Genomic DNA, 18,115 nt, shown 5'->3' with positions numbered 1-18,115 from the left:
ACTCCTGTTAATCCCTGCTCTAGACCCACGGTGAGCAGGCGCTGCGGTTGTACCTTGCTGAGGGATGGACATAGGATGCATTAACTAGGGAGGAACCTGCATCCCACTGGGAAGAGGCGTTGGATAAACCTGACCTTCTGCTGCTGGTGGCCCAGGAAGGACCAGAGGAAACGTGGGAAGCTGCTTACGCAGGGAGCTGCGGCTGAGCAATCGCATCTTGCAGGCTGGTGAGGACACGCTGGGATGTTTCACAACGGCCCCCCCCAAGCCCTGCTCTTAAAAACACAACTTTTATGGCTGTTGCTGGGCTGTAAATCTCCAGCTTCCACCCCTGGCGTCTTTGGGGAGAAAACATCCGGCTTCGGCGCACCCGGGTGCTCCGGGTGCACAAGGCACCGTGTCACCCGTGGATGGAGCTGGTGCCACACGCAGCACACCAGGACCCACTGCCAAAGCAGAACTGCAGGACCTCGGGTCTTGCTCAAGGCCCAGCAATGGGGTTGCTGCTGGGTCAGGGCCTCTTCCTCCTGCACGGCTCCACTTTGGCTTCGGGTGAGCATATTTAGCACCTTGCTGATGGTGGAGGGTGCTGGTGGCCAGGCTGGTGCCTCCCGGGACGTGGAGATGGTCGTGGTGGTATTCTGCTGTGGTTGTTACCCAGAGGTTTGTGGTCCTCCTGGGGTGATGGTTCTTCTCCCTTCTTCCTTGAATTGGGGAGCTGAAGCGTTGCAATCACCCCAGGAGAAGGGATCACAGCGGGGCTTGGAGCTCCCTAACACACAGGAACTCCTTGGGACACACAGGTCCCAGGGTCTGGAATGAAAGCACCCACTGAGAAGCCAGCCCTTGGACCAGCTCCCCATGGGAAGATGCTCTAGGGGGGCTCATCCAAGGGAGGATGGAAAGGCAGGAACGAGGCTGGAGCCAGCTCCGAGGGGAAGCAGAGGATCAACAGCCATAAATCATGGGATCACTGGAAGCACGTTCCTCCCGTGCTACAGACCGGCCGCTTGGCTCCACTTCAGGATACTTGGGAATGATCTTGCCTGCCCTGGCTGGTGCCGGGGGGACCCTGCCCCTTGCCTTGTCTAACCGGGGGTTTCTCACCCTCTGCTCATGTCTTGTGGCCAAAGCATCCCTCAGCGAGAGGTGGGTGGTCCCGGCCTCGGTGGTTATTCCCACCGTGAGTTTTCCCTCCTCCGGTCTGGTGCGGTGCTTCCCGCTGGATCCGGGCCATCCCAGCGTGCCCGGCTCCATCCCAACCATCCCGACATGCCCAGGGATGACGTAACACCAGCTATGGTTGCTTCAGGAGGGCCTGGACGTGGGGCAGAGCCTTCCCTCACCGCGTCTGCATGGAGGAGCCGCTGCTGCAAGCCAGGCTGGGGTGTCATCAGCCACTCCGGGAGGACAAGGTCCAACTGATCCGCTCCCTCCGTGTGTGTGCCGGCAGGAGCCGGGCGCTGCTTGCCTGCTCCGGATGGGTTTTAGGGAATGAGCTGTGTACCTGGCTCAGCCCCACGCCACAGCAGGGATCCATGTGCCAGCGGGGACCAGCGCGAGGTGCAGGATGCAGAAGGCAGCCTGGGATGCAGGGATGGACACACCGCGCCTGCCTGCACATCATCCTCTCCATCACCCCCTGCCACCCCTCTGCCACCTGCGGGGCCATCGGATGTCACCTACGGACACTTGTCCTTCACCAAGGGGGCAGGAGAGGTGCCGGGATCCCCCCAGCCAGGAGCTGGCTTGGTGATCCATGGGGAAAACCAGGCGGTGCAAGGGGACTGTTTGCGTCTGAGGAAAAGGCTGACATACTTCTTCATCTCCACAGCTGCAGAGCAGCCTCGCACATCGCCCGGCTCCAGCACCACCAATGCATCCAGTGCAAATTCCCAGGCGGAAAGGAGAGATTCCTGCTGGGTGTTTCCTCCGGCGTCACCCGGAGGGCGGGCAAAGTTCGGCTCCTATAAAGTCAGGTCAGGTCCACTTCATTCATTCCCGTGGCAGCACCGCCAGGAGCTGCACGTCCAAGCCTTTGCGCAAGAGGCTTTTGCAGCTAATTCGCGCTGGGAATTGCGTGATGCCGAAGGCGCTGCAGGATGTCGGGGCTGCTCTCACCTGCCTCCAGCTCCTGCTGCTTGTCACCAGCGTGGAGCTGAGGCCCCACACGTGGGATGCGGACAGGATCCAGCTGGAAGACACCAAAAGGGGGATCCTGGAGAGGTTGGGAATGCCGGCACCCCCCGTGATCCGGCACCGGCTGGACCAGGAGAGCATCCGGAGGGCACAGCAGCTCTACCAGCACACAGTGGACGAGCTGATGCGGAACCGGAGCCGGGAGGAGGGGGAAGGAGCCGTGCCCGGGACCAGGCGCCTGCATCGCCTGACCCCCACATGTAAGTGATGCCGTGACTCCGTGTGCATCCGGGACCCTCATTCCCACCCCACGCGCACACACGCGTGTGTCTCACAACGTGTCCCTGCTCAGGCACATCAGTGTGTGCCGGGACATGACTGGGCATGAGCCGTGGTGGCCTTGGTCATCCTTATCCCGGCTGCTTCCCTCGTCCTGGCAATGGGGAGGAGCCACCGTTGGAGCTGTTCTGCTTCAAACCACTCAACGTGGGCAGTTTTGGGGTGAAAACAGCAGCTTTGGGTGCTTGGAGCGGGGTTGGGGGGTGGGTTGGAGCGGAGGTGCCGTCCCTCCAGCCCCAGCTTGAGCCCCACTCTGGATCTGGGGGGAAGTAGGGAAATATCCTGCTCCTGCGTGTGGCTGGGGCGGGGGGACAAGGGGGTGTGGGTCACCCCAATGGGTCGTGGGGCACCATCTGCTGTCCCTCAGTAGGCCCCCGCGGGGGACGGTGGGTGCCGGGTGATGTGAGGATGAGGATGGGGCCTCAGCATCCCTCGGGATCTGGGGGATAACGTGGGGGGGGTGGTTTGGCTGCCGGACAGGAGCCGGTCACGAGATACCCGTGTGGATTGCTGGCTCTTACATCAGCTGTCCTCCCTGTCCCCGCAGTGCTGCGCCGGCCGGACCTGCCCCGGGAGCACCGGCACCCGCCGGGGTACCGGGACGCCCCCGGTCCCTACCGCTACCACTTCCTGCTCTCCCGCACCGAGGCTTTCCACCGGCAGCTCCGGGTGGTGCAGGCGGAGCTGAAGCTCTTCAAGCCGGGATCCCTTGGGATGGCCCCGCTCGACGCCTCGGTGCCCCCCCGCGTCAGCATCTACAGTGTGGGGGGGGCTCAGGGGACCCCCCAGCTCCTGCAGAGGCAAGAGCTGGACCGGGATGCTCCAAGCTTGGACCTCACGGCGGCCGTTCAGCCCTGGGCTGCCGGTCCCGAGGACACGCTGCGCCTGGAGCTGCTCTTCACCGCAGACATCTCAGCCTTGCTGCCCTCCTCGGAGGAGACGCTGCTGCTGGAGGTGGAAACCCACGAGCCCGGGGGCCGGGGGGCCCGGAGAGCCCGGGGGCTGGAGGAGGAATGCGGGAAGAGCGATGGGAAGTGCTGCCTGAAGTCGCTCAAGGTTTCCTTCCAGGACATCGGCTGGTCGGACTGGATCATCGCCCCCAACAGCTACTACATGAGGTTCTGCGAAGGGTCCTGCCCCCACAACTACAAGCCGGCCAGCATGCACGCCCAGATCAAAGCCCGCATGCACTCCCTGTCCAAAGCCACCCCCCCGCCCTGCTGCGTCCCCGCCGGCTACGACCCCATGGTGCTGATGCACTACAACAGCGAGGGCAGGCTGGTCTCCACGCTCTTCGAGGACATGCTCGTCACCAAGTGCCACTGTGCCTGATGGCATCGCCTCCAGCTCCCACTGTGCCCTGCCACCACTGGGCAGAGCCTCCCGGCAGCTCCAGCATCCCCAAACCCAGACCCCACGGCACGAAATGCCTCCGTGCTGGCATCGGCTGCACCATCCAGCTCATCCCCAGGGTCTCCGGTTGTGACCCCCCCTCCACAGGCCATGTTATTCCTGCCTCTTGTTCCTTATTTAAAACACATTTTATTTGGGAAGTGGATCCTTCCCACCCAAGAGACCCCAAAACAGGCCAAGGTGGGTCTGTCCTGGGTGGCCACAGCACACCCCTTGTCTGAGCATCATCTCTTCTCTGCTTAGAGACTTATTTATACAACCCTCTTATTTATTACTAACTTATTGTATTTTATAGCAAAGCACCTTTCTGGGGAAAAGGTGGGGGTTTTTTGTGTATTTTCTATTTTATATATTTCTATAAACCAGAATAATGGGAATGAATAAAGAGATGGGAACAGGGATTCTGGCTGCTGCTCCTGCCCCACTGCCCACCACTGCAGTGGGTCACCTTCAGCTCTTCACTTACCCCCTCCATGAGTGACCAGCCAGGAGCTGACTCCATATGGATTTGCTGGTAGATCCCTTTGGATGAGTGGGGCCGGCTCAGCCCCATCCCACCCCGCCAGCACTGCCGTGGTGGGTGAGTAATGCCTGGGCCGTGCTCCCAGAGACCTTTGAGTTGTTTGTGTCCTTGAGGTGGGTGCTGGGTGCAGCCTTGACCCCGCCCTGGGCAGGACATTGGGCCAGGATGCGGCCACTGCCCTTTTCCAGGTACCTTCGGCCATGGGACTCCATTGGGATGGGGGGAGACCATGGCTCCCCCAGGCTCTGCCACCACGCAGCATCCCCAACGGGCTCATCACACCTCGATGGGGCGGCTCTGCTGGTTCATGGCTCCTCTCGGTCCTTCCCCCTCTTCCAGCACATCCCAGGGGTGTCCTGGGCTGCCCAGACCCTTGGCAGCTCCTGGTGGGGATCCTGGGCTTGAGGTTGGGGACCTCTAGTTTGGGGAGTGGGACCTGAGGGACATGGGGCTGGGGACATCCACTCTGGAGGTGTGGACTTGAGGGACCTGGACTTCAGTGACCTCTATTCTAGGGATACGGGGACCTGTTCTTGAGGGTCTGGTCCCTTGGGACACCCCTCTCTGGGGACACGGGCTCTGGGACCTCCAGCCTCATGTTTAGAGCCACCCCTCTGCCACCAACATCCCTGATCGGGGGATGGCAGAGGGATGGATCCCGGTGGGAACAGCATCAGCCCTGCCGGGGGCAGGTACCCCCACCCCTGCCCAGGGCTCCCAGCACACCACGAGCCACCCAGGTCATTTAAGCTGATTAAACCATTTAATGGGGCCTGGTGGAGCATCGCCAGGGATGGAGCTCAGGGCACCCATGGAGGGGGGGGGACACCCGGATAAGCCCATGTCCCAGGATGCCGATCCCCTCAAGGTGCAGAACCGGGAATCCTGCAGGAGCACTCAAAAAGGGGCTTTTGCTGTTCCCCAAACAGGCAGATTTAACAGGAAAAGGCAGGGGGAAGGTGACAGTGGGGTTGGTCCCAGTGTCCGGATGTCCCCAACCACCAGCACGTCCCCAGGCGCACGTGCACACCATCAGCAGCTGAAAAGGGAACAGGAACTGTGGTGCTGCTGCGGTCACCCCAGGGGCCCCCCACACATGTCCCCAACTCCAGAACGCTGCTGCCCGCAGATGCTGCGTCCCCACAGCCGGAGGAAGCACCGGCCCTCGGCCCTCGGCTACTGGTGGAATGGGGGCGACGGAGCAGGCCACGGGGTGTATTAAAATAACTCCCCTGAGAGAGGAGTCGGTGGCAGGATGCGAGCGGGGAATGTGCATGTCCCTGTCCCAGCCATAGCAGGACCCACGGAGCCCACATCCATGAGGAGCACCCATCCCTGTCCCCTCTATGCTGGGGTCACCACGGGAGCATCACTGGTCAGGGATGATGTAGATGCTGTCCTGGCTGGGGCTCTGTGTGTTGGCATAGACAGGCTGGTCCTCGATGTCCTCGCTCCGCAGGAAACACTCGTCACCCACCGGGACCTGCGGGCTGGGACATGGAGGTGGCACCCACTGCCCCGACCATGGGAAGGGCCCCAGGGGGATGGGACATGTGGGGTGGGGTGGAATGGGACAGGATGGGATGGGATTACTTGGGATGGGATGGCATGGCATAGCATGGGATGGGATGAGATGAGACAGGATGGATGGGAATGGACTGGACAGGATGAGATGGCACAGCATGGCATGGCATGGGATGAGACAGTGCAGCATGGGATGGGATGGGATGGGACAGGATGAGATGGCACATGATGGCATGGCATGGGATGGCATGGGCTCACATGCCATGGTACAGCACGGCACGGGAAGCGATGGGACATGTCTGGAGCAGCTGGTGCCGATACCGGAACCTCACCTGTGCCGCTGCCATCCCGGTGTCCATCCCTGCGCGGTGGCTGTGGCTCTGCAGGGGCCCACAAACACGTTCTCATAGTCCGGCGCTGTGGCATCGGTGGTGCCATCGGTGCCATCGGTGCCACTGGTGCCATCGGTGCCGTCAGTGCCATTGGACCTGCTGATGTACCGGGGCTGCCCGTGGGCCGCCACCGGGTCCCACTTCCCCCCCCCGACACCGGCGGCCGCCGCCCTCCTCCGGTACCAAACCACGGCGGCCACCACCAGCGCCAGGGCCACCAGAGCAGCGGCCGTGGCAGCACCGGCCGCCAGCGCCGCGCGGCCCCGGCACTCGGAGCTGTGGAAGTGGGTGACATTGAAGCGGCGGTGCTGGGGGTCGAGGCAGTGGCAGCGGCAGGAGGCGCGGGAGCAGGCGCAGGGGGCCAGGACGCTGCCCACCACGTCGCAGCGGCACGGCACGGCCAGGAAGCGCAGCCCGGGCTGGAACGCGGAGCTGGGCACGGCGGGAAGGGGGTTCCCGTCCAGCCACAGGCTCTCCAGGGCCGTGCTGTTGGCGAAGAAGCCGTCGGGCAGGTCCCGCAGCCGGTTGTGCCGCAGCCAGAGCTGCCGCAAGCCCCGCGCCCGGCTCAGGAACAGGGCCGGCAGCTCCCGCAGCGCGTTGTGGGACAAGTCCAGCTCCTCAAGCCCCGGCTGGACGCGGGACGAGGGGCTCAGGGCGTCGATGCCATTGTGGCTCAGCCACAGCCGCCGCTGCCGCTGGAAGTGGCCCCAGTCCAGCTCGGCGCAGTGAGGAATGGTTTGGGTCAAATTTAGCTCAACGGGGGCGTCCGGCGGCACGGTGAAGCAGGGGGACGCGGGGGGTGTGGGGGACGCAGGGGACAGGGGGGACACAGGGGACAGAGGGGACGTGGGGCACAGCAGCAGCAGCACAAAGGGGGCCATAGGGTGCCCCATGGCCCCTCCAGGTACCTGGAGGGTGGGAAACAAGGGGTCAGCAAGACCCACCTGCAGCGGACCCCAATTCCCACTGAGCCGGCCTGTTACCCCCTCCCAGTACAAACCAGTGCAGCCCAGTTTGGCACCCACCCCGCTCCCGCTCTGCCCGGGCAGGGCAGCACCCAGGGGTCCCAATGGGTGGTGGGGGGGGGGGGGGTGTGTGTGTCCCCAGCCCCAGCACCCAACTCGCCTGCGCTCCGGCCGCTCCTCCGCAGGGCACAGAAGAGGAACAGGCGGGTCTCATCCTGTGACACGGTGTAGCCGGCCCCAGGGGTTGTCTCAGGGCTTGGGGGAGTGTTGCTGGGTGCTGAGCACCCCAATGGCCCCGCCTGTCAGCACCCTGTGCCCTGGGGGCGGGTGGCTCCAACACTCCCCCGGGCACACGCGTGGGGACACACGGACACACACACGCATGTACTGCTGCACGCTTGCACATGCATGTCAGTGTACATGTGCTGGGTGTTGACACACGCTCGCAGGCACATGTGTGCACACGCGCGTGCGGTCGCTGGGCTCAGTGAAGCGGGTTTGGGGCTGCTGTCAGGGTCTCAGTGCTGTGTTGGGGTAATTCATGTGGTGGCCCGGGTGGGATCGGGCCCGCCCGGGGTGCTGGCACCCGTGGGGGGCTCTGCTCGGGGTCCATTGTGGGGAGAGGACCCCCCCTTGGAAAGGGACCCCAGGGCTGGGTGGCTCCATGTGTGGTTTGTGTCCATGTCCCCATCCCGGTGTTCCCCATGTGCACATCCCCCTGTGCTCCCCACTCTGTGCCCCTCAAGCCCCCGTGTCTGTGTCCATCCCCCCCATGTCCAAGTCCCGTCTCACATCCGCGTCCTTCTGCGTCCACCGTGTCCATGTCCCCCCCTCGCGTCCGTGTCCCTCCATTACCACCGCGTCCCTACCCACTCCTGCTGTCCATGTCCCTCTCCTTGTACCCACCCTCTCATGTCCGTGTCCTTCCGCGACCACCGTGTCCGTACCCACCCGGGTGTCCGCGGCCCCCCGCCTCCCCTCCGCGTCCCCCCCGTCGTGTCCGTGTCCCCCCCTCGTGCCTGCGTCCCCCCTTATCCACCACCTCCATGCCTACCCCCATCCTCCGTGTCCCTCCGTGACCCCCCTCGCTTGCCCCTGTGCCCGTGCCCACCTCACGGACACATCCCACATGTCCGCGCCGTCTCATCCCTCTCCCCACGTTTCCCCCCACCGGGGCGGTCCCCACCACCTTCCACCTTTCCCTCCATCGCCCTTTTAAGAGCGGCGGGCGCGGGCGGCGTTGCTGGAACAGCCGCGCGGGGGGAGGCGGCGCGGCGGTTTCAAGCTCCCCCGCGGGCGCGCGGCCGGAGCCGCCGGGGCCGGGGCCGGGGCCGGGATGGCGGCGGGGGGGGCCCGGGAGCGGGGCCGGGGCCGGGGCCGCTGACAGCCGGGGCCGCGCCGCCGCCGCAGCATGTACGCCAAGGGCAAGGGCTCCGGCGTGCCCTCGGACGGACAGGCCCGCGAGAAGTGAGTGCGGCGCCGGGCCGCGGCCGCGGAACTTTTGCCGGGGCGGCCGCCGGGAGAACGGGGACGGAGGGGATGGGGATGGGAATGGGGATGGGGGGAGCCGGGGGGCGGGCGGACCCCCGCGGCCCCGCCCCGCCGGGGAGCACCGGCAGCCGTCGGGGGTTGAGCCGGTCACCGGGAGCCAAGATGTGACCCCGGCCCCGGGGGAGGCAGCGGGACCCGGGGTGCGCCCGTTCCCTCCCTCCCCCCGCCCGCCTCGGGCACCGGGACCCGCCGATCCCGGCCCCGCGGCACCCCCTTGGTGCTGCCCCGCAGCCCCCTGTGGCGCCCGCTCCCCGCCGCCCGGGGGGTGATGGAGCACCGGGGTCCCCCCCGGGGGTGCCGTGCGAGGGGACCCCCGCGGTGGCACTTGTCCCGTTGGACGTGGGACGTGTCACCAGGCCTGAGTCATTCCTACCGACGGGAACCGGGGTGGCCGCCCCGGTGATGGGGCCGTTGCCGTCAGCGGTGGGACTCGGTGTCACCACCTCCCTCGCAGGGAGGTGACATCGCTCCCCTGGTTAATTCCGCTCCGTCCGGACCGGCCCCCGTGTCTCGGTGTCTCCCCTTTCGGGGTCTGTGGCTATCGGGGTCCTCCTCCCCGCCCCGGCCATGGGGCTGTTGTCCCTGGGGGTGGCAGGTCCCTGACCCCCGTGTCCCTGTCCCCGTCCCCGCAGGCTGGCGCTGTACGTCTATGAGTACCTGCTGCACGTGGGGGCCCAGAAATCAGCCCAGACCTTCCTGTCGGAGGTAAGAGATGGGGGGGGGACGGGGACGGGACACGACACCTCCCGACTCCCCCATCCCATGGGATCGGGGCCCTGAGCCCATCCCCAAGGTGTCAGGCCTGCTGAGGCCAAGGCTGACCCCTCATCCCCGCATCCCTGCCTGCAGATCCGATGGGAGAAGAACATCACGCTGGGAGAGCCCCCCGGCTTCCTGCACTCCTGGTGGTGGTGAGTTGGGGCTGGACCCCCCCCCCATGGTGCTGGGGCTGAGCTGGGGGCTGCTTCCCCCCCCCCCCCGCTGCCACCACATCACCTCGTACCCCATAAACCTGCCGCTCTGCTTTTCCCATCAGCGATTTGGGGGCCCCCCCCTCGCCCCTCACATCCCGCCCCCCCGCCCGGCCCCTCCAGATGGATCCAATTTGGCACCAAACATGGGGCAGGGAGGGAGCTCCCGGCCTGGGGCTGGACCCCGCACCCGGGGGGGGGGGCCCCAGCAGATCACCCTGGGGGTAGGGGTTGATGGGGATGCTGGGGGGGGGGAACCCATGGTGCTGTGGGGGCTCAATGGGGTGCAGGATGCGGCTGTGCCACGGTGCTGCCATCGTCACGTTTGGCCATTGCCAATAAGTGATTAGTTGGTGATTTATGGGGGGGGGACGACAAACAACACGGGGGGGGGGTGCACAGCGCCTTGCTGGCTATTAACCCTCCCGCTGCCAGCACCCCCAAACGGGGGGGAGCACCCAGGAACAGCACTGTTTGGGGGGCACACACCCCCCATCTCTGCTGCCCCATACCCAGCCCAGCAGCCGGGTGGGGGCGCGGGTGGTGGGACCCCCCCATCCAGCCCCGGGATGCTGCAGCCTGATGTAAAGTCCCAGGAATTTGGGCTCTGGCCGTAGCGACCGTTTCCAGGGAAAACAGGCAGCAGCGGCAGAGCTGGGAGGCCCCAACACACCGGGGCGGGGGGGGGGACACATGGTGGTGGTGGTGGGGGACATGCACACACACAACACACACAGTGGCAGCATCACCCCCCTGACCCATCAGTGACATGAGTGTGTCCGGGCTCAGCTGGCTGCAGGGGACACGCTGTAGGTGAGGCCGAGGGGGGGGACACAGGGACATCCTTTGGGGGGGTTTTGACCCGTTGTGTGTGTCGTCCCCCCCCCCACTCCAGTGTGTTCTGGGACCTGTACTGCGCCGCTCCCGACCGCAGGGAGACCTGTGAGCACTCCAGCGAGGCCAAAGCCTTCCACGACTACGTGAGTACCGTGGGGCTGGGGGGGGGGTCTGTGCCCCGGTGTCCCCCCACGTGTCCCCCCCCACCGGGGACACCCCAGGACCCAGCACACCAGGAGTTAACACCCAGCCCCAGCCCGCTGACCTATTTGCAGGGGGATGCGGGGGGGGGGTGGGTTAATCCCTGGGGGCCTGGCTCAGCGCCCCCCCCCTCCCCAGCATGTCCATCAGAGAGCATGGGACCCCTGGATCCAGCCCCATCCCGTGGATCACATCCTGTAACCGGTTCTTGCTTCCCAACTAGAGGCACCCCAGCGGGGTTAGGGTATCCCCCCCACCTCACCCAGTGCGCCAGGACCAGTGTGGTCCTGGGGTTCAGTGGGACACCCCCCCCACCCCCCGCCAGGGGTGGCAGGAGGAGAACTGGGTCCTGGGGACTGGCTGGAGGGGGCACCGTGCCCTGGGATGGGGCTGGTGCATGGTCCTGGGGTGTGGGATGTGGGATGCAGGGTGCTGTGGGATGCAGGATGCTGTGGGGCTCATGGTGCGGCAGGAATGCTGCGGGATGCTGTGGGATACGTGATGCTGTGGCGTGCAGGATGCCGCGGGATGCAGAAGGCCGTGGGATGCAGGATGCTGTGGGATGCAGGATGCTGCAGGACACGCGGTGCCATGCTGTGTGGGATACATGGTGCTGTGCAGTAGGGGGTGCTGGGGCTTGCAGGATGCCGTGGTACCCCTGGTGCTGTGGGATGCAGGATGCTGTGGGGTCCATGGCGCTGTGGGATGCAGGATGCTGTGGGGTCCACGGCGCTGTGGGATGCAGGATGCTGTGGGGTCCATGGCACTGAGGGATGCAGGATGCTGTGGGGTCCATGGCGCTGTGGGATGCAGGATGCTGTGGGGTCCATGGCGCTGTGGGGTGCAGGATGCTGTGGGGTCCACGGTGCTGTGGGATGCAGGATGCTATGGGGTCCATGGCGCTGTGGGATGCAGGATGCTGTGGGGTCCATGGCGCTATGGGATGCAGGATGCTGTGGGGTCCATGGCACTGAGGGATGCAGGATGCTGTGGGGTCCACGGCGCTGTGGGATGCAGGATGCTGTGGGGTCCACGGCGCTGGGAGCTGCTGTGGGATGCAGGAGGCTCCAGGGCACCCATTGCCCCGACCCTCTCCCTATCCCACCAGAGCAGGGCTGGAGCTGCCCCCCCCACCCGGGTGCTCAGCCCCCCCCAGCAGCACCCAGCGTGGTGCTGGGGGGGTGCCCGCGCTGCTCCCCAGGACGCCCATCACTGCACAGCGGGTGCCGGTGGGTGCATGTGGGCACCGCGTGTGGCTGTGCCAGCGCGGGGGGGGGTGTGTGTGCTGCAGCAGGCCCCCCCCCGCGCCCCCCCGGCCCCCGGCGCTGCGCAGCGCTGATTTCCATGCTGGAATTAATGAGGCTGCCGGTGCGGTGACGCCGGGGACGCGGCGCGGGTCAGGCAGCGTTGCCATGGCAGTGCTGCCTCGCAGGCAGCGCTGGGGACCCACGGGGGGCAGCCCCCCCTGCAGCCCCCCCCCGCTGCACCCCCACACCATGAACCCCCATCCTGGGGTCCCCACCAGCCACTGCAGCCAAACCGCTACCCATGGGGTGAACTGGGGGTCCCCGCCATGGAGCCCTTCACCTCACCCCTCATGGGTGCTGCTCAGCGGCCCCCCCTCCCCGGGGCGCATGGGACCCCTCCCCATGAGCATCGTGGGGATGGGGACCCCCATCACTTGTGGGGCTGGCAGTGGGGACAAATGGTGGCAGCAGCCGGCCCCACATTGGGGACTGGGGTACCCCGGGGTGCATCAGTGTGGGGAGCTCCCCCCCAGCCTGCACCCCCCGTGTGTGTGTGTCCCCCCCTCATTTTCTCCCTCCTGACCTTGAGCCTGCAGGAGGAGCCAAAACTCCCCAACCTGTTGCCATGGCAACTCTGCTTTGCATCACTGAGTGATGGGGGGGCCAGTTCAGTCCCTGCCACGGGGGGGGCAGCACTGTCCCCTCTGTGGGGCTGGAGCTGGGGGGGCAGCGGTGGCCCCACTGCGGTGGCTCTGGCTCGGGCACCGTGATGGTGTTGGCAGGATGAGGAGCTCCAGGATGGTTCCAGGGTGGGCTCCACGGTGAGACCATGGCGGGCTCTGGGATGGCGCCTGGATGAGCTTCCCGGGATGTGGTGGGCTCCTTGGTGTGCTCCGTGCCGGGCACGTGAGCCCTGTGGCACCCCCGTCACCCCACACATCCCCGGGGGCTCCCCACACCTCACCCTGACCCCAGGGCCTGGCAATGGGGGGCAAGGAGCTGACAGGGAGGGAGGTCAGATGAGGGGGGCCCAGTGCCCCCCAGTGCCCCCCCAGTGCCCCCCAGCCTGTTGGTTCTGGCTGCCTGCACCGGCTCCTGTTGTCTTGTGAATGATCCCTGGGGCTGGGGACCTTGGGGCCACATCCTGCAGCTGGAAGATGAGGCTGCCCCCCCAGTCCCCAGGGTGCTCACTGTGGGGCAGGGACCCCTGAGCACCCACTGTCACCCCAATGCCTGGTACCACCCGTGTCCCAGGTGTGACCCATGTATGTAGCATGACCCATGTACATAACATGACCCATGTACGTAGCATGACCCGTGTGCCCAGCGCGGGACCCCCCGGGGGTCTCACCCTCCCCATCCCCATTTCCACACCAGCAGCACCCACGGCTGCCCCAACCCCATCACCCACCGGTGGGTGATGCCCCCCCTCCGAACACATCCAGGACCCCCCCCCATGTCCCCGCAGGGCTGGGGGCGGCGTGGGGCGCTGCGGGGCCCCCCGGGTGGAGGGGGCAGCGCCAGGTCCGTGTCCCCCCCCTCCCCTTCTCCTCCTTCCCTACAAATTGAAACCAGTTGTGGAGGGGCCGAGCCGGAAAACCGGCACATTCCTTCCCTCAACAGCTCCCCGCGGATGGGGCCGCAGCCGAGTGGGGCCCGCGCCCCCTGCCCGCGCCCCCCGGCCCGGCAGCGCCCAGGGATGGGGTCCCCCCCCGGGTCCCCCCCGCTTGGCTTGGGGGGAGCAGGACGGGGTCTCGCATCGGTGCTGGTGCCCCCCCCCCCCCCCGTGCTGACCCCCCCTTTCCCCGCAGAGCGCGGCGGCGGCTCCCAGCCCGGTGATGGGGAACCTGCCCCCCGGTGACGGCATCCCGGGGGGGCCCATGCCCCCCGCCTTCTTCCAGGTACCGCCTGTCTGTACGTGCTGCTGCGTGTGTGAGCGCGCACGTGTGTGCGATAGCATGTGTATGTGTGAGCGTACATACGTGTGCGTACGTGTGTGCTGCACACGTGGCCGTGCAGGCTGCGTGTGTGCCTGTGCATGATGCAGGTATGTGTGTGCGTGCATGGGCACGGCATGTGTGCGTACGTGTGTGTGTGTGCACGAGCACACGTGTGTGAGCTCATGTGCATGCCAGGGCCCTTGCACATAGTGTTGGGGAGCACACTTGTGTTCCCCATGCCGTGTGCAGGTCTGTGTGCGCCCTTAGCATGTGCATGCTGTTAGCGTGTGCGTGCTCTCAGTGTGCGTGTCCTTAGCATGTGCGTGTCCTCAATGTATGTGTCCTGCGTGTCTGTGTGCCTTAGCGTGTGCGTGCCCTTAGCGTGTGTGTGCAGCCAGGGGGTTTACATGACCCGGGCCCCCCCCGCCCCGCTGCTGCCCCCTCCTGGGGCCAGCCCCATGTCCCGTGCCCCCCCCATGCCCCCCACCGGGGTGCCCCCCCCGCCCATAACCGTGTTCTGTTTCTCTTGAAGGGACCCGCGGGCTCTCAGCCTCCGCCCCACAACCCCGGGGCCCCCCTGTTGGGGCCGCACAGCCAGGTAAGGCTGGGCCCCCCCCCCACAGCGCCCGCAGGAGAGCCCCGGCCCGCCCCCGGCCCCCCCCCCCCCCAGGGTGATGCTCCCCCCCCAGCCCCAGCTCACCCCATCCCTGCTCCGTCTCTTGCAGCCCTTCATGTCCCCCCGGTACCCCGGCGGCCCCCGGCCCCCGCTCCGGATGCCGAACCAGGTGAGGTGCTCACGGATGGGATCCCCCCCCATACCCCCCCCCTCAAGCCACAGTGGGTGCAGACCCCTTTGTGGGGGACCCTGCAGCTCCTCATGCGCTGTCCCCCCCCCCCGCAGCCCCCGGTGGGTGTCCCGGGCTCGCAGCCATTGCTGCCCAACGCCATGGACCCAGCGGCGCGGTCGCAGGGTGAGTTGGGGGGGTCCGTGTGTCCCCCCCCACCCCGTACCCCCAGATCGGTGGGGTGGGGGCTGTGGGGGTCTCACAGCTCCTCCTCCACCCGCTCCCTTTGCACAGGGCATCCCGGCATGGGGGGCCCGATGCAGCGCATGAACCCCCCCCGAGGCATGGCCGGCATGGCCCCCCAGGTGAGGGCGCAGGGATGGGGATAGGGATGGGGTTTGGGACAGGGATACAGGGATACAGGGGTAGGGATGGGGTTGGGAACAAATCCATATGGATGGGGATGGGAACAGGGATGGAAACAGGGGCACAGGGATGGGGTGAGGGATGGGGGACATGGGGGCAGGAATAGGAGGGGGGACAGGGAGAGGGATGTCCCCACTGACCCCCAGCTCTCCCTGCAGACCTACGGCAGCGGGATGCGCCCCCCCCCCAGCTCGCTGGCCGGCCCTGGCATGCCCACCATGAACATGTAAGACATGCAGACCCCCCCCCGGCCCCCTCCCGAGGTCACCGGCATCCCCCCTCACCTTTCCCTGTTGCCTTCCAGGGGCCCCGGTGGCCGCGGGCCGTGGCCGAACCCCAACGCCAACTCTGTAAGTTGGGGGAGGATTTTGGGGGTGGGGAGCAGGGAATGGGGCCACGGGGCTGCTTGCTCTGTGCCCCCCATGCTGACACACACCCCCCCCTCCTTTCTGTCTCCCCAGATCGCCTACTCCTCCTCGTCCCCCGGGAACTATGTGGTGAGTATCAGGGTGCACTGGGGGGGGCCATGCTGGGGGTGCCCCCCCTTTAACCCACCTCCCTCCTTTCCCCCCCCAGGGCCCTCCCGGGGGTGGTGGTCCCCCTGGCACCCCCATCCTGCCCAGCCCCGGAGGTGAGTGTCTGCGGGGAGTGGGATGTGTTGGGGACATTGGGGGGGGGGGGGGATTTGGGTGCCGTTCTCATCCCCTCCCTGTGTCCCCCCCCCTCCAGACTCCACCAACTCCAGTGAGAACATGTACACCATGATGAACCCCATCGGGCCCGCGGGGAACCGGCCCAATGTGAGTGACAGCCATGGGGGGGGGGGAACAGGGATGGGGATGGGGGGGGTCGCACATTGCTCACACCCCCCCCCCCCGCCGCTTTTCCCTTCCAGTTCCCGATGGGGCCCGGCCCCGAGGGGCCCATGGGGGGCATGAGCGCGATGGAGCCGCACCACATGAACGGATCCTTAGGTGGGTGCCCCCTCCCAGCCCCATCCCGCGGTCCGGGAGCGCCACCTGCGGGCGGCCGCGCTCACTGCAGGGCCCCGCTGCGGCGGGTGGGGGCCGAGCATCACCGAGTCGGGGGGGACACGGCTTTGGGGGGGCACTAACGCACTGCTTGGTCCTTGCAGGTTCTGGGGACATGGACGGGCTGCCAAAGGTGAGTGCGGGGACCCCCCCCCATGCACTGGGACCCCATTTATCGGAACCCCCAATGCAATGGCCCCCCCCCCATACCCCATTCCCCCCCCTCCATTGTCCTCCCTTTCTCACCCTCTTCTCCCCCTTCCCCAGAGCTCCCCCAGTAACCTGGGGGCCCTGAGCAACCCCCCCGGCACCCCCCGGGACGACGCCGACCTGAGCAGCAACTTCCTGAACCCCTTCCAAAGCGACAGCGTAAGGGACCCCCCCGGGGGGGGGAGGAGATGGGGGGGTGGGAGGGGCCGGCGTGGGGGTGGGGTACAAGAGCTGGGGTGGGAGGGGGTAACATTAAATCCCTTTTGTGAACCCCAATGATGACAACGGGGGGGGGGGGGAAGGGGAACACTGAGATGGGTGGGGGGGCCGGACCCCCCCATTAACCCCCCATTAACCCCCCCCATTAACCCCGTGGTCTCTCCGGTCCCTGCAGTACTCGCCCAGCATGACGATGAGCGTGTGAGCCCCGTGAGGCCGGACCCCCCCTCCCCGGGAATCCTCATCAATACTGATGATCAATAATTAATTATCAATAATTATGAATCACATTTCCCGCCCCCTCCGCCCCCACCCCGCGAGAAAACACTAAACAGAAAATGGGGAAAATTGAAGAAGAATAATTAGAAATAAGTCATATGACTTATTTACTCCCCCCCCCACACCCCTCGGCGCAGGGACCACCACCACCCCCCCCCCCGGGTGGGGGCAGGCACTGGGGAGGGGGAGGGGGGGAAGGAGGTGGTATAAGGGTGTTTTGCCCCCTCCCCCCCCCCCCCCCGGGGGGGGTCAGCCCCCCCCAAGGGTGGGGAGGGGTTTGAGGGGGGGGTGGGTGGTGTTCTGCCCCCCCCTTTGGCCATGCTGTAAATGCAGGTAACTGCAATTAGCTGATGAGCAATGCAGCAATGTCCCCCCCAACACTGGGGGGGGTTATAACCCCCTCCCAGTGCCCCCCCACTGGGCACTGCCCCCATCCCATGATGGGGGGGCCCACAGCAACCCCCCAGCCCTGCCAAAGTCTGGGGGGGGGGGGGCACACCACCAGCACGGCCCCCCCAATGCGGGTGCACCCCCCCCCAAAAGGCTTTGTTGGGGGTGGGGGGGCCCAAGCTATACCCCCCCTCCCCATAGAGCACCCCCCCCATGCTCTATAGGGCAGGCCCAGTGCAGAGAGCAGCCCCTCCCGCAGTGACCCAGCCCTTCGGGGGGGGGGGGTCCCCGGCCCCCCCCAGCCCTGTCTGTGTGCTCAGCCAGCACTGTGATCCCCGGCCCCCCCCGAGCGCCAGACTGGGGCCCCCCCCCGGGACCACTTTAATATGAAGGAATTCTCTTTTTTTGTGTGGTTTTTTTGGGTTTTTCGTTCGGATTTTTCCTCTTTTATAACAAAAACGACCTCAACCCCCCCCCCACGCCCCCCAACTGCCGCCGCGCCCCCGGGCCCCCTCCCCTGTACAGCCCCACGCCGGGGGGGGTCCCGTTCTGCCCCCATAGCACCCACCATAGGCATAGTTGTTCTGTGTAGGGAAACGACCCCCCCATTCCCCATTTCTAGTCCCATTAGAGCCCCCGTTGCTTATCAAAACAAAACGGGGGACCCCCCCCCGAAAAAAAAAACCAACAAAAAAGAAAATACACAAAAAAATACAACACCCCCCCCCCAAAA

The 18,115-nt window shown here is 66.2% G+C and overlaps 3 protein-coding genes across 4 annotated transcripts; 2 read left to right on the top strand and 1 right to left on the bottom strand.

The window, feature by feature from the left end:
* The first annotated feature begins 2,003 nt into the window (after positions 1-2,003).
* GDF15 (growth differentiation factor 15) lies at positions 2,004-4,292 on the top strand. The gene is made up of 2 exons (XM_030509551.1): positions 2,004-2,399; positions 3,026-4,292. Exons 1-2 carry the CDS (start codon positions 2,084-2,086, stop codon positions 3,808-3,810), a joined length of 1,101 nt encoding a protein of 366 aa, XP_030365411.1. The 5' UTR covers positions 2,004-2,083; the 3' UTR covers positions 3,811-4,292.
* Positions 4,293-5,158: 866 nt separating this feature from the next.
* LRRC25 (leucine rich repeat containing 25) lies at positions 5,159-7,948 on the bottom strand. The gene is made up of 3 exons (XM_030509550.1): positions 7,456-7,948; positions 6,271-7,238; positions 5,159-5,904 (listed from the first exon to the last, which is right to left on the bottom strand). Exons 1-3 carry the CDS (start codon positions 7,699-7,701, stop codon positions 5,784-5,786), a joined length of 1,335 nt encoding a protein of 444 aa, XP_030365410.1. The 5' UTR covers positions 7,702-7,948; the 3' UTR covers positions 5,159-5,783.
* Positions 7,949-8,542: 594 nt separating this feature from the next.
* On the top strand, positions 8,543-18,086 carry SSBP4 (single stranded DNA binding protein 4). Of its 2 annotated transcripts, XM_030509548.1 has the most exons (18): positions 8,564-8,762; positions 9,479-9,551; positions 9,696-9,757; positions 10,713-10,797; positions 13,914-14,003; positions 14,575-14,640; positions 14,768-14,827; positions 14,944-15,013; positions 15,122-15,192; positions 15,412-15,479; positions 15,558-15,603; positions 15,715-15,750; positions 15,830-15,884; positions 15,983-16,053; positions 16,149-16,227; positions 16,389-16,417; positions 16,552-16,653; positions 16,889-18,086. In XM_030509548.1, the coding sequence occupies exons 1-18, from the start codon at positions 8,707-8,709 to the stop codon at positions 16,916-16,918; spliced, it is 1,149 nt and encodes a 382-aa protein (XP_030365408.1). In that variant the 5' UTR covers positions 8,564-8,706; the 3' UTR covers positions 16,919-18,086. The 2 variants fall into 2 exon arrangements, with proteins under 2 accessions (XP_030365409.1, XP_030365408.1); XM_030509549.1 differs by lacking the exon at positions 14,575-14,640 and having other exon boundaries at positions 8,543-8,762.
* The last annotated feature ends 29 nt before the right edge of the window (positions 18,087-18,115 follow it).

This window comes from Strigops habroptila, chromosome 20 (genome assembly GCF_004027225.2).
Source record: "Strigops habroptila isolate Jane chromosome 20, bStrHab1.2.pri, whole genome shotgun sequence".
Lineage (NCBI taxonomy): Eukaryota > Metazoa > Chordata > Aves > Psittaciformes > Psittacidae > Strigops > Strigops habroptila.
The sequence above is the reverse complement of the archived record's forward strand: the minus strand, read 5'-3'. Positions and strand labels throughout refer to the sequence as shown.

Coding starts and splice junctions, on each gene's coding strand:
- GDF15 (XM_030509551.1), top strand. CDS start 2,084: ATGCCGAAGGCGCTGCAGGATGTCGGGGCTGCTCTCACCTGCCTCCAG. Junction 2,400..3,025: donor GCATCGCCTGACCCCCACAT/GTAAGTGATGCC, acceptor CTGTCCCCGCAG/TGCTGCGCCGGCCGGACCTG.
- LRRC25 (XM_030509550.1), bottom strand. CDS start 7,701: ATGTGCAAGCGTGCAGCAGTACATGCGTGTGTGTGTCCGTGTGTCCCC. Junction 7,239..7,455: donor GAGGAGCGGCCGGAGCGCAG/GCGAGTTGGGTG, acceptor CCCACCCTCCAG/GTACCTGGAGGGGCCATGGG. Junction 5,905..6,270: donor CCGGGATGGCAGCGGCACAG/GTGAGGTTCCGG, acceptor TCCATGTCCCAG/CCCGCAGGTCCCGGTGGGTG.
- SSBP4 (XM_030509548.1), top strand. CDS start 8,707: ATGTACGCCAAGGGCAAGGGCTCCGGCGTGCCCTCGGACGGACAGGCC. Junction 14,641..14,767: donor TGTTGGGGCCGCACAGCCAG/GTAAGGCTGGGC, acceptor CGTCTCTTGCAG/CCCTTCATGTCCCCCCGGTA. Junction 14,828..14,943: donor CGCTCCGGATGCCGAACCAG/GTGAGGTGCTCA, acceptor CCCCCCCCGCAG/CCCCCGGTGGGTGTCCCGGG.